This window comes from Salvelinus namaycush, chromosome 3 (genome assembly GCF_016432855.1).
Source record: "Salvelinus namaycush isolate Seneca chromosome 3, SaNama_1.0, whole genome shotgun sequence".
NCBI classification, from domain to species: Eukaryota; Metazoa; Chordata; class Actinopteri; order Salmoniformes; family Salmonidae; genus Salvelinus; species Salvelinus namaycush.
Genome location: NC_052309.1, coordinates 54,669,218 through 54,682,418, shown reverse-complemented (window position 1 = coordinate 54,682,418; position 13,201 = coordinate 54,669,218). Strand labels below are relative to the sequence as shown.

The 13,201-nt window shown below is 38.5% G+C and overlaps 1 protein-coding gene across 2 annotated transcripts in view; it reads right to left on the bottom strand.

Moving 5' to 3' along the window:
* Positions 1–13,201, bottom strand: part of LOC120032658 (carbohydrate-responsive element-binding protein) — a 41,645-nt gene extending 28,444 nt beyond the window's left edge. For both annotated transcript variants that reach the window (XM_038978860.1, XM_038978851.1), the window contains exons 1-3: positions 12,791–13,201; positions 714–820; positions 21–103 (exon numbers count right to left, since the gene is read on the bottom strand). In XM_038978860.1, coding sequence (XP_038834788.1) covers positions 21–103; positions 714–820; positions 12,791–13,161 — 561 coding nt within the window. In that variant the 5' untranslated portion in view covers positions 13,162–13,201. The remainder of the gene's footprint in view (positions 1–20; positions 104–713; positions 821–12,790) is intronic.

The window sequence follows — 13,201 nt, the reverse complement described above, 5'->3', positions numbered from 1 at the left end:
GGGGGTCAAAGTTCACCTACTTCAGGTTTGCGATGGGCGTCGGCCTCGGAGCCCTCCAGTGGGGTGACAAACCCACACACAGGGTTCTTCCTCTTCTCCACGTCTGTACCACGGGACGGACGAGAAACAACTGATCATTCAATCATGACTTGGATTAATGGTTCAATGGACTCTCAAATCTGTCAACTCTGCCAATTCTCTCAATAAATCAGTCAATTATGTTAGTTTTTTGTGTGTTTTCTTTCCAAACATGGCTTCAACATTATGTGCATAAAGTAATGGAGCTCTCATTAGTATGTTTTTGGCATGGAAAGCTGTACACTGCATTGTGTTAAAATTAATTCAGTCCACATTGTATAGTAGTTGTTGTAGAAGACATCCCACTCAAGCTATTTTCTTTGTGTGACTGTACTGTAGTAACAAGTCCATGTATCAGTTCTGTTGAACAAAGCTCTCCCTGTCTGTTATCAGATTAAACAACCCTGGGATGACAGGAGACATGCAAGCTGCTCAGAGTGAAAGAACAGAGTGAGGATGAATGGAATTACATTTTAGTCGTTTAGCAGACACTCTTGTCCAGAGCAATTTACAGAAACATTTTGGTACTTTTTCATACTGGTCCCCTGTGGGAATCGAACCCACAACTCTGGTGTTTCAACCATCATGTTCTACCAACTTAACTACACAGGAGAGGAGAGGAGAGGAGAACTTACACTGGATGAACCAGGCTCTCCAGATTCCATTATTCAGACGGATTTTGTCTCTCCAGAGCAGCCGCAGGCCTTTGAAAGACTTCCACTTCGGAGAGACTATTTTACCACTGAAAAGACATAACATAATCCTTACAATCACACAAAATAAAGGAATTAAGACATTATAAAGGTTCATATACATGCTTATAACAAGTAACAAAGCAGTATACCTGTGAGATTTAAGTAAAAAATTTGCGTCAATGTAATTTGTGTCCCACTTCAAGATATTCTATTTATTAGGAAGGAATGGTTATGTTATGACAATCTTGGGCAAACTTTCCTTCCTTCCCTTCCATTTAGAAAGAGAGACAGAGAGACAAGCAATTGACAGAGTTAATGATTGTCAAAACACAACGATGAGATTACAAGCAGAGGATAAATATTAGAGATGCAGAAACTGGATGATCTATTCTATTCTTCTTTATTCTATTCTCCACATATCATCCAGCATTGAGAAAAAGCTACAATATATGAAAGGACCAGTCCTCTGCCTCATTGTTAAAAACAAGAGCACTGAAACTGTATATTAATGCTGCCTCTTTCTTTGACGTCATCATTTCCACACAGCCCTGATGGCACCCAATCAGAGGAGCCTATACACCAGAACACTGAAAGGGTATGTGTCCAAAATGGTACCCTCTTTCCTAAATAATGTTCTACTTTTGGTGAACTATACAAGGAAAAGGATACCACTGAGCAAAAAAGCAGACTGTTTTCGACCCTGTGCCTTTCCAGTGTCAGACTAAGACAGTCAGCACATCAGATGGTGAGAAGGGGCCACTTAATGGCTGGTGCTTATTGGGTTGCTAGGAAGCCAGGTGAATCATTTCCTAGGCGCTGGATGCTGGATGATGTCAAATGGCTAAAGTGAAAACCCTGTCAGCATCCACGTTCAGCAAAACAGCAGAGGAGGCACATTAACCGGGTACAAATTGACTTGATGAAGCTAATGGGTTAAATAAACCATAACATTCACCCATCTGGAGGGTGACTAATAAATGTTCTATGTAAAATGTTGTTTTAACAAAGGACCTGACATAAACTATGCTGTTAACACCTTACAAAAAAAGCTAACACTAAGATGTCTCAGAAAAACTGTTTGAAAAAGCAATGTTCATTAGATCCATCAGCGGACATTAAAAATAAATAACAATTCCTGTGCTAATAGTGTGTATCCTATCAGATTCAGTGCTGCATTTCATTGACAATAGCTAGCTTTATTTAAACTGATACAGGATACATTAATTGATTGATTATGCTTAAAGATTGAATGATTGGTTATGCTAGTACACTTTGTTGTTGTATCCTTAGCATGATCAAATATTCCTAGTTTCCTTCCTCAATGAAAGTAAGGTCTATCGCTGAATATAGTCTAATAAACACCTGAAACATGGATTTAGTAGCAGTCTTTCTTTAAGGCTGCAGTATTTTTCTTGGCTCTGGTTGTGTGTGTTTTATTCATGGAGCAACTATCAGATTGTAAAAGCTAGATTGGAGTAGTAGAAGGAAGAGACTTCCTCTCTGTGCCAAGGATTGTTGATGGCATGGCACACACACACACACACACACACACACACACACACACACACACACACACACACACACACACTGAAGACATTGTTCGGGCAGTTCTAAAGGCCATAACACATTGGCAATTTTTTATGCAATATAGATGAGCGATGTTGGTGGCAAAGGAGAGGAGTATGAGCCACTGGAGCAATGAGTAGCATGGACATGATAATAGATTTCATATGACGCATAAATCAATTTAAAACTTAATTTCCCCATTTATTTACTCATCTCCTATAGCTTGTTATTGCCAGTTGACTGCCACAGCTGTACTGAAATTCATCAACTAAGAAACAAGCAATAAAGAGGTGCCAGTCAAGTCAATGGCAATGCAGACATACAGTAAAGATAACTAAATTTAGCAAACATCTAACGTCATAATCATAAGCTAGTAAGATGTCAATGGTTTTAAGCTAGCTAGCAAACTAGCTAAACATACAAAAACTATCTAAAACGGAAAACTAAATGTAAATGGCTATAGCTAGCTAACAAGCTACGTGGTTAGCTAGTTAGCTAATTTAGCCAGTTTGTCCCATTGACTTTGCATGAGCTCCGGTAAGCATGCTAACTGATTAGCATGCACCAACCATGAATATTTTTGTCAGTTAAACATGACAAACTGTACACAGTATGTATGTATTAACATATCATGATCATATATTGTAGAGAGAAAACATATGAAATGTGAATGGCCAACATTTCACTCCAAAACAGGAGTTGATTTTCTCTCACGTCAGCTCAAAAACAGTTGCCATGTTTTCCTAAATATTTTAGAACGGCAGACTGATCACATGACCAATAGTTTATTTATTTTTTATTTAACCTTTATTTAACTAGGCGAGTCAGTTAAGAACAAAATCTTATTCACAATGACGGCCTACACCGACCAAACCCAGACAACGCTGGGCCAATTGTGCGCAGCCCCATGAGACTTCCAATCACAGCTGGATGTGACACAGCCTGGATTCGAACCAGGTACTGTAGTGACACCTCTTGCACTGAGATGCAATGCCTTAGACCGCCGAGCCACTCGGGAGTCCATATCTGTGCTCTAATTGGAGGATTTGTAAAAAAATACAACTGTCCACAAGGTGGCGCTGCATATCAAAATTCCCCAGATAATAAAGGCCATAATACACCGCCAATATGCGGCCAAATGAATTGCGGTCATGGCTAGAAGGGATCCAGCTTTTGTCAAAATGAACGTCAAAAGTTTATATTTTTTGCGTTTTTGGGAACTCTAACCCTTTTCTTAACCTTAACCTAATTATCCTAAACTGCTACGTTAATTATCCTAACCTGATGCATAAGTTCTCCTACCCTGTTACGAAAGTCAAATCTGATGTTAAGGTAATTAGAGGTAGGACGTAGACGGCGGACGTAAAGGTAACGTAAAGGTAATGGCGGACTGAACGAAGTTATGTAGAGCACCTCAAGATAAAACATAATATTCGAAATATCTGCTAAATTAGACTAAAATATTAGCACTAAATAATCTGGTGGGTGATAACCTTCAATCTGGATAATAACACAAAACAAATCCTAAGACTAGAGACATTTATCGACAAATATTACGAAAACAAGCAACACCCAAACATGACGGAGAGTAAGACAGGGGAACCGATTCAAAAACGAAAACGTGACTCCTCAACCGACACTGATGATCTAATATTCTCACCACCGGCAATGGTAAAGGTCGAAACCGATCTGTTAAAATCAATAAATGACAAACTGGGTATACTTGAATTAGTTAGTAAAGATATAAAAGAGTTGAAGGCAAGCCTAGAGATGAGTGATGAAAAAGCTGCGGCTTTGGAAAAGGAAACACACGCGCTAAAAGGGACAGTCAATAAGATTGAAACCGAAATGAATGAATTTAAAAAGGAGAACAACGTTCTGAAGGAATGCTTACTGGACATACAAACTAGATCCATGAGAGAGAATTTGGTACTTACAGGTATTCAAGAAAAAGAAGGAGAAGTTCCTGAATCTATAGTTAGAGAGTTCCTCCTTACAGCGCTTCAGATTCCACGCGAAGTTATCGATAAGATCCAACTTGAACGTGTACACCGCCTCGGACAGAGAGGGCAGAGGTACGAACGCCCAATCGTTGCCAAATTTGCTTCATTTAAAGATAAAATAATGGTTAAAAGCCTGGGTAAAAGACTTGCTGGGACCAAAATTGGCATGAATGATCAGTTTCCGAAAGAAATTGCAGAACGGCGCAAAGTTCTGTATCCAATTTTCAAAGAAAATAGATTAAAAGCGAAACGAGTAGCTCTCGTCGTTGATAAACTATATATTGATAACCAGTTGTTCAGAGACACAAAGATTACTCCATGGTTATTTTAAAAATTACAAAGTTCTCATAGATGAGGAAAATAAACACAATTCAAGCCCGGTTACTGATTGTAACAATACAATACAAAATATAGCTTTTCTATAAATCTTCACATATAACTAATTGAACACAAGCACTATTTCTACATAGTGAAGATAAAAACTAAGTAAACAGAAGGCACAGTATGTGTGGATGGTGTGGTGTGTGTTTATTTTTATTTGTTATGTTTGGAAAGTTGAGTGAGTGAGTAAAGAAATAGTTGCATATCCCAGAGCCAGTGTATTGCTGTGGGCCGGGTATGAGAGGGCTTTCAATGTTGTTCAGATGATGGATATACTTTTATAATGAATTATACGTCTTATTTATTTATTGTCCTATCATGGGGAACTACATTTTTAAAATAAATTATATCTAATTATTTATTATCCTATTTTAATGGTACGGTCCATGGCCCTATACCCTAGACACCCACATGAATGGCCCAGATACTAAGGAGAAGTCCCTAACTGTTTTATGTGCATGCTGTAAGCGGTCTGTATGCAGCCAAAATGAGGTCAGGGACCAAGAGCAGCACTGCCCCCTCAAGATTCTGAGCCTGCTTGGCAGGGTTGGTCCTGCAAAGCCAAAGCCCCCTAAAGGGAGAGCATAATAAACAAGGAAATTCTCAAAGCTGCTAATGAGAACCTTGATGACCTTGTACCTAGCCGGTGGGGATTCCGGTGGGGTGCCCCCACCCAGGCAGTGGCAGTGCTGGCAACACTAGCTGCAGTAACCCATGGGGAGGGGTTCACACTCGGACATTCAGAGAGGGGGTATATTATTGTGGCCCTGGTGGCACGAAACCAATCGGACTGCATGGAGATGCTTGGGAACATGGTCAAAATGGATGACCGTATTGTGGGTGTTTCAGGAAGAAGGTGTACATTTGACCTCCATCATCTAGGATGTGACAATGGTAAATAAATCTCTACATTTATGCTCATTTTTTTGCGCGGTCTTGCAGGCCTTCTCATGCAGCTGCAACTGCAAGTACATTTGTAAATCATGACCCATCTTGAGTTGGGCTCTGGGATGGTGCAATTGTTGAGAGGGTGAGCTTATGGTTGTGTGGGGGTAAGGGCTGAATGTGTGTGGGTGTATGTGTGTATCCCACAACTGTTGCGAAGGAAGAAGTAAAAGATGTTAGGGACTATAGAGGATGATTCACAGCAATATGTAATAAAAATCGAGGTGAGGGCGATGGAAATGCATTTGGCAATGGATCTGCTTCGGTTCGGTGGATGGTGCTGTGTGCACTTTTCGAAGGATGGATCCCAGTCGGTCCGGGGCTGTGCGATGCGGGGGGTCGGGGGTGGTCTGCCGGGCATTGGGATGACAACCCAACTCGAGATGGGGGCTTTTGGCGGGTGGAATAGTGGGGACCAATTGGAGGTTTGCTTAGTGGAGATGCAAATGTCATGGTACAACTATATAGACACTCAATCATTATGTTACTTTTTAATAGGACGTTTACAAACATATATTTTGATAAAAATAATTGAAAGGTGTGTCTCATTATGGTAAGTGGTGAAATAAGTATAGCCAGTTACAATTGTAATGGCTTAGCAGATAATAAGAAAAGACGATCAGTATTTACCTGGCTAAAAGAGAAGGATTATAATATCTACTGTTTACAGGAAACCCATTCAACAGTTTTAGATGAAGTTTTGTGGAAAAAGAACTGGGGGGGCGAAATATATTTCTCCCATGGGCAAAGAAATTCAAAAGGGGTGATGGTTTTAATTAATAATAACTTTGATCCAAATGTGCAACTTGTCCAAACAGATCCTCAAGGTAGATGGATTATTTTAAATATGTTATTGGACAATAAACATATATGGCTTATTAACCTATACGGTCCGAATAATGATGATCCAAGCTTCTTTGACAATATATATAAGAATGTATCAACTCTACAAGCAACACTAGACTCTATTATTATAGTGGGAGATTTTAATACGGTCTTAAATACCTCTATGGACCGGAAAGGAAATCACACTACAAACTATCACCCTCAGGCACTTAAGGAAATCAGGAATGTCATGGATATATTGGAATTAGTGGATATATGGAGACTTAAATACCCTGACCTAGTGAGATATACATGGCGGAGGCTTAATCAAGCTAGTCGCCTTGACTACTTTCTTATATCATTCTCTCTGGCACCAAAAGTTAAAAAGTGTTTGATAGGGGACAGAATGCGGTCGGACCATCACATAATTGGCATATATATTACTCTTACAGAATTTCCACGTGGGCGAGGATATTGGAAATTTAATCAAAGCCTACTAGATGATAAATTGTTTAGAACTAGGACAGAAGAATTTATAACTGACTTTTTTAGACATAACATAGGTACAGCAGATCCCCATATTGTATGGGACACTTTTAAGTGTGCCTTTAGAGGCCATGCAATTCAGTACTCATCTATAAAACAAAAGCAATTTCGATCAAAAGAGTCCATATTAACAAAGGAAATTGAAGGACTAACAGTACAGTTAGATAACAATAAAAACGGTACCATAGAGGCACAGAATAAGTTAGAGGAAAAACAAAAAGAAATGGAGGAACTTATTCAAGAAAGATCCAGTGTAATATATTACAAAAATAAAGCGAACTGGATGGAATATGGGGAAAAATGCACCAAATTCTTTTTCAATCTTCAATATAGAAATGCTACCAAAAAAAACGTATTAAAACTTGTTACAAATGATGGAGTCACGCATGATTCACCAAATGATATTTTGAAAGAGGAAGTAAAGTACTTTAAGAATATATTTTCGTTTCAGGCTCCTCCATCTCCACTAACTGAAACTAATTGTATGGATTTTTTCCCTAATAATAATGTAAAATTAACATCTGTACAGAAAGACTCATGTGAAGGCCTAATTACAGAGGAGGAACTACTTGATGCAATTGGGGCCTTTAAGGATGGGAAAACTCCAGGACTGGATGGCATACCAGTGGAAGTATACAAACATTTTTTTGATATACTCAAAGGACCATTATTAGCTTGTTTTAACCACTCCTATATAAATGATAGATTATCAGACACGCAACAAGAAGGTGTGATATCATTATTACTGAAACAGGACCCAAGTGGTATATATAAAGATCCAGTCCATTTAAAAAATTGGAGACCTCTTACACTTCAGTGTTGTGATGCAAAAATCCTAGCAAAATGCTTGGCGCATAGAATAAAAAAAGTTTTGTCAGATATTATTCATCCTAATCAGACAGGTTTTTTACATGGACGATACATTGGAGATAATATAAGGCAAGTACTGGAAACAATAGAACACTATGAAATATCGGGGACACCAGGCCTGGTTTTCATAGCTGATTTTGAAAAGGCTTTTGATAAAGTACGACTGGAGTTTATATATAAATGCCTAGAATATTTCAATTTTGGGGAATCTCTTATAAAATGGGTAAAAATTATGTATAGTAACCCTAGGTGTAAAATAGTAAATAATGGCTACATCTCAGAAAGTTTTAAACTATCTAGAGGAGTAAAACAAGGTTGTCCACTATCGGCATATCTATTTATTATTGCCATCGAAATGTTAGCTGTTAAAATTAGATCAAACATTAATATTAAGGGATTAGAAATCCAGGGCCTAAAAACTAAGGTGTCATTGTACGCTGATGATTCATGTTTTCTTTTAAAACCACAACTAGAATCTCTCCACGGCCTCTTAGAGGATCTAGATACATTTGCTATCCTCTCTGGATTAAAACCAAATTATGATAAATGTACCATATTACGTATTGGATCACTAAAAAATACACATTTTACATTGCCATGTAGTTTACCAATTAAATGGTCTGACGGTGATGTGGACATACTCGGTATACAAATCCCAAAAGAAAGAAATGATCTCACTCCAATAAATTTTTATAGAAAGTTAGCAAAAATAGATAAGATCTTGCTACCATGGAAAGGAAAATACCTGTCTATTTGTGGGAAAATCACCCTGATTAACTCTTTAATCATATCACAGTTTACCTATTTGCTTATGGTTTTGCCTACACCTAGTGACCTGCTTTTTAAATTATATGAACAAAAAATATTCAATTTTATTTGGAACGGCAAGCCAGATAAAATTAAAAGGGCCTATTTATATAACGAATATGAATTCGGAGGGCAGAAATTATTAAATATTAAAGCATTAGACCTCTCACTAAAGGCATCAGTCATACAAAAGTTATACTTAAATCCAAACTGGTTCTCTAGTAGATTGGTACGAATGTCTCATCCTATGTTCAAGAAGGGCCTTTTTCCCTTTATTCAGATTACACCTGCTCACTTTCGGTTGCTTGAAAAGGAAATAATCTCCAAAATATCTTTATTTTTTAAACAAGCCTTAGAAAGTTGGTTGCAATTTCAGTTTAATCCACCTGAAAGGACGGAACAAATAGTACAACAAATCTTGTGGTTAAATTCAAATATAGTAATTGATAAAAAAACTGTATTTATCGAAGAAATGTTTAAAAAAGGTATAATTTTTGTGAATGATATCATAAATAGGACTGGTGGAGTAATGTCACACATGCAGCTAACACAGACATATGGAAATGTCTGCTCTACCCAAAATTACAACCAATTAATTGCAGCATTACCACAAAAATGGAAGAGGCAGGTGGAAGGGGATAAAAGTAAGGAACTTGTATGTCGGCCTTATATTAAAGAACATAAATGGTTAAAGAAAAGTGTGATAAATAAAAACATATACCAATTTCATTTAAGGACCAAAAAACTTACAGCTGTGCCATATAAATTGCAAAATAGTTGGGAAGAGATTTTCGATGTACCCATTCCATGGCACATGGTTTATGAATTGATACGCAAAACAACGCCGGATTCAAAACTTCGAATTTTTCAATTTAAATTATTGTACAAAATTCTTGCAACTAATAGAATGTTATATATATGGGGGATACAATCTTCCCAGCTCTGTAGATTCTGCAGTGAGGAGGCAGAGTCATTAGACCATTTATTTTGGTATTGTCCGCATGTAGCTCGTTTTTGGTCACAGGTCCAGGAATGGTTGAAGAATTGCAACATTTGCGTAGAACTAACGCTACAGATAGCAATACTGGGGGATTTGAAAAGCCATAGTCAATCAATCAATAATATAATAATTATTTTAGCAAAAATGTTTATTTTTAATTTACAATCCGTGGAAGCTATGAGAATAGGAAGATTCAAATCTTTTGTGAAGCATCACAGCACATTTGAAAAATATATGGCAAATAAAAATCCGAAATGGATGATGTTGGAAGATAGATGGGAAAGGTTGAGTGGAGCTGAAGGGTGGGACTAATAACAAGATAAACAATGTAGGGCATACGGGATCTGTGAAATGTGTATAGGTGCGGAGCTATTGTGAAATAGCACAGTTACAAGTGGAAATCAAACTGGATGGACAACAGAAATAGAGGAAGGACTAAGAACAAACAAGAGAGAACTATTATAAAGTAGACTGTGTCTGTAAAATGTGTATAAGATGTATAAATTGAAGGTAAAAACAGAAATGTTTATCAGTTTACTCCAATTGGGGGATCGGTGGTAGGGTTTGCGGGGAATAATAATAAAGGTATACTCTTTAAAAAAAGTATGTATGTCTATGTAGGTATGTGTATGTATATATGTGTATATGTATGCATACGTGAATGGATATATATATTTACCCAAAAAAATATGGGGGATTGGAAATGATGCAGACAATTACATTGGAAGCAACATTCTTTCCGCAATATTAAGCTGATCCACCCCCCCAAAAAAAAAAAAAAAAAAAAAAAAAAAAAAAAAATCTGATGTTAATTTAAAAAAAGCTGGATCCCTTCTAACCAAGACCCAATACAATATTGCTGAGCAATGTTGCCAGCAATGGTTGCTGCAACTAACTTACATTGAAAATTAGCAACGTTTTATTATCTGGCGACTCTTGATCTGTGGCTCCACTTAGTGGGAAATTTGTAGGAATCCTCCAATCAGAGCACAGATATTGATCATGTGAACAGCCTGTTCTTCCAAAATATAGAGAAAAACATGGCGACTGTTTTTGAGCTGAAGTGAGAGAAAATCAACTCACATGTTGGAATTAAATGTTGGCCATTCACATCCAATATGTTTCTCCACTACAATAGTATATCATGATACTGTACATTATTACATACATACTATTGTAACGACCCTGGGTTCATAAGCGCGGAAATCGACTCTGCCGCACGAGCATGCTTTTGCGGCACAGTCGATAGCGCGCCGGACCTCGGGCTAGAAGGTTGAGGGTTCGAGACCTGCTCCCTGCCTGTTTCATTACGTTGGTGTCAGAAGTGATCGGACCTTGCATCCACGACAGTGCGTGTGCTTGGCCGGTGAGCGCGTTCCTGTAAGACGTAGAGTCGCAAGCTAGCGCGAGGACGCGCTCTTTGAAAGGAGGGAGTAGTGTAACGACCCTGGGTTCATAAGCGCGGAAATCGACTCTGCCGCACGAGCATGCTTTTGCGGCACAGTCGATAGCGCGCCGGACCTCGGGCTAGAAGGTTGAGGGTTCGAGACCTGCTCCCTGCCTGTTTCATTACACTATGTTCATTTTGTCAGGTTTAACTGCCGAAAACATCCACGGTGGTGCGCATGTTAATCAATTAGCATGCTAACCGCAAACCCATGTTAAGTCAATGGGACAAACAGGCTAATTCGCTATCTAGCTAGACATGTAGATTTTACATTTAATTTGATATGTTTTACTTTATTTAACTAGCTGGTTAGCTTGATGAATACTGTTTGCACTTCCTAGCTTAGAATTGTGAGGTAAAACGTTTTCTAAATCTAATTATCCTTATGTATGCATTGTCATTGACTTGACTGGCAGTAGGTTGAGTGGGTGCCCAGGGCAGGGCCAACACCCCTTTGTTGCTTGTTTGTTAGCTGATAAATTCCAGTACATATGTGGCAGTCAACAAAAAATAAAGTGAAAGGGCTATAGGAGATTCGTAAATAAATGGGGAAATTGAGTTTTAAGTTGATATATGCTTCATATAACATCTATTATTCATGTCCATGTTGCTCATTTCTCATCATTGCTACAGTGTCTCATACCACACTCCGTTGCCAGCAATATTGCCCCTGAAAATTGCCAATGTATCATAAAACTATTATGTCAAGTATTCTTGTCTCCTTCCTTCCTTTATCATTCCTGATGATGGTGGAAAAAAAAAAAACTCAAGGTTTTTTGGACATTTGTGTGTCGCTATCTGTCCATTACTCAGCCAAGAACAGTTGCTTTACTCAATGGAAGGTGGGCGACAATGTTGGACACTGTACATACTGTATACTGTCTATCAACCAGTGGTTGTTAAATCATTTTCGATAACAAATACTTGTGATGTAACTGATTCACAGAAAGGGAAGTGCTAATAATAATGTATAGACTAATCAGCAGTGAAATCTCCTGCAGCATGCCAAAGTCCCTGTTGGCATCAGTTTGTATTCTTCATTACAAAAGGAAAAACACTGAATATAGGGTAAGGGGATAGAGGTGAGCTAGCAGGCACAGGGTCTTTGTGGTAACTGTCTCTTATCCTTTCCCTTAGTTACACTGTAATCTTCCATAACATACCGGCTGCCAACTCAAACCAAAGTCCACTTCTCTGTCAAGATTTTCAAAACACGTTTCGCAAGTAGTCTACAGCCTGTTCTGAATCCCTTCACCCAACCACACACATGTACGCACACACACAGTACACAGCCTACACACACACACACACACACCTTTTGAGTTTATGTCATTTCTATTTAAGCCTAATCATTCTCTATTACATACAGTATCAATCAATTATTTTATGAAAGTGTAATAATACTAGGCATATACGGAGACTTGTAATACTAGCTTTTACAGTAAGGCCAGACAATATTTTGACGAAGTGATGCAACAAAAACGTTTTTAATTGGTGGTACTGTGGTTAATTTTCATGCAGTGTGGAAATGTAGAAACCTTTGACAACTTCCCTCGTGGAAATGTTGAAACCATTGACAACTTTACACACAAGTAAACAATACAATAATCAATAATGAGGTATTTACCTGTAAGCCAGTGACATGCACTCAAATAACCGGGTCAGCGTTGGGTCGATGCTAAGGCTCCCAGAACTTAGCGGACCGAATCTGTATGTTTGACACCAAGTCCTGTTCACGGTATCGAAATCATATCGCACAGTAGCTCCGCTTTTCCGTCTCCGCGGCGTGCAGTCGCTGTGCGGGGAGGACACCATAAAGTGTCCGCTATGGATGACCTGCGCGCGGAGAAAAGAGCCAGCAACAGCCGGTTCAGTCCCGGTGGTCGCCGCATGATCTTCCTCTTGGTCCGAATCTGATTCTAAGTCGTTGAGTTGGTTCTGCTTTCCTTGTCCTTGTCCCTGAGACAATTCCGGGGACATTATTTCTGCCATTGCCATTCCAGTATAGAATTCAACTTGCTCCGCGCTGCAATGAACT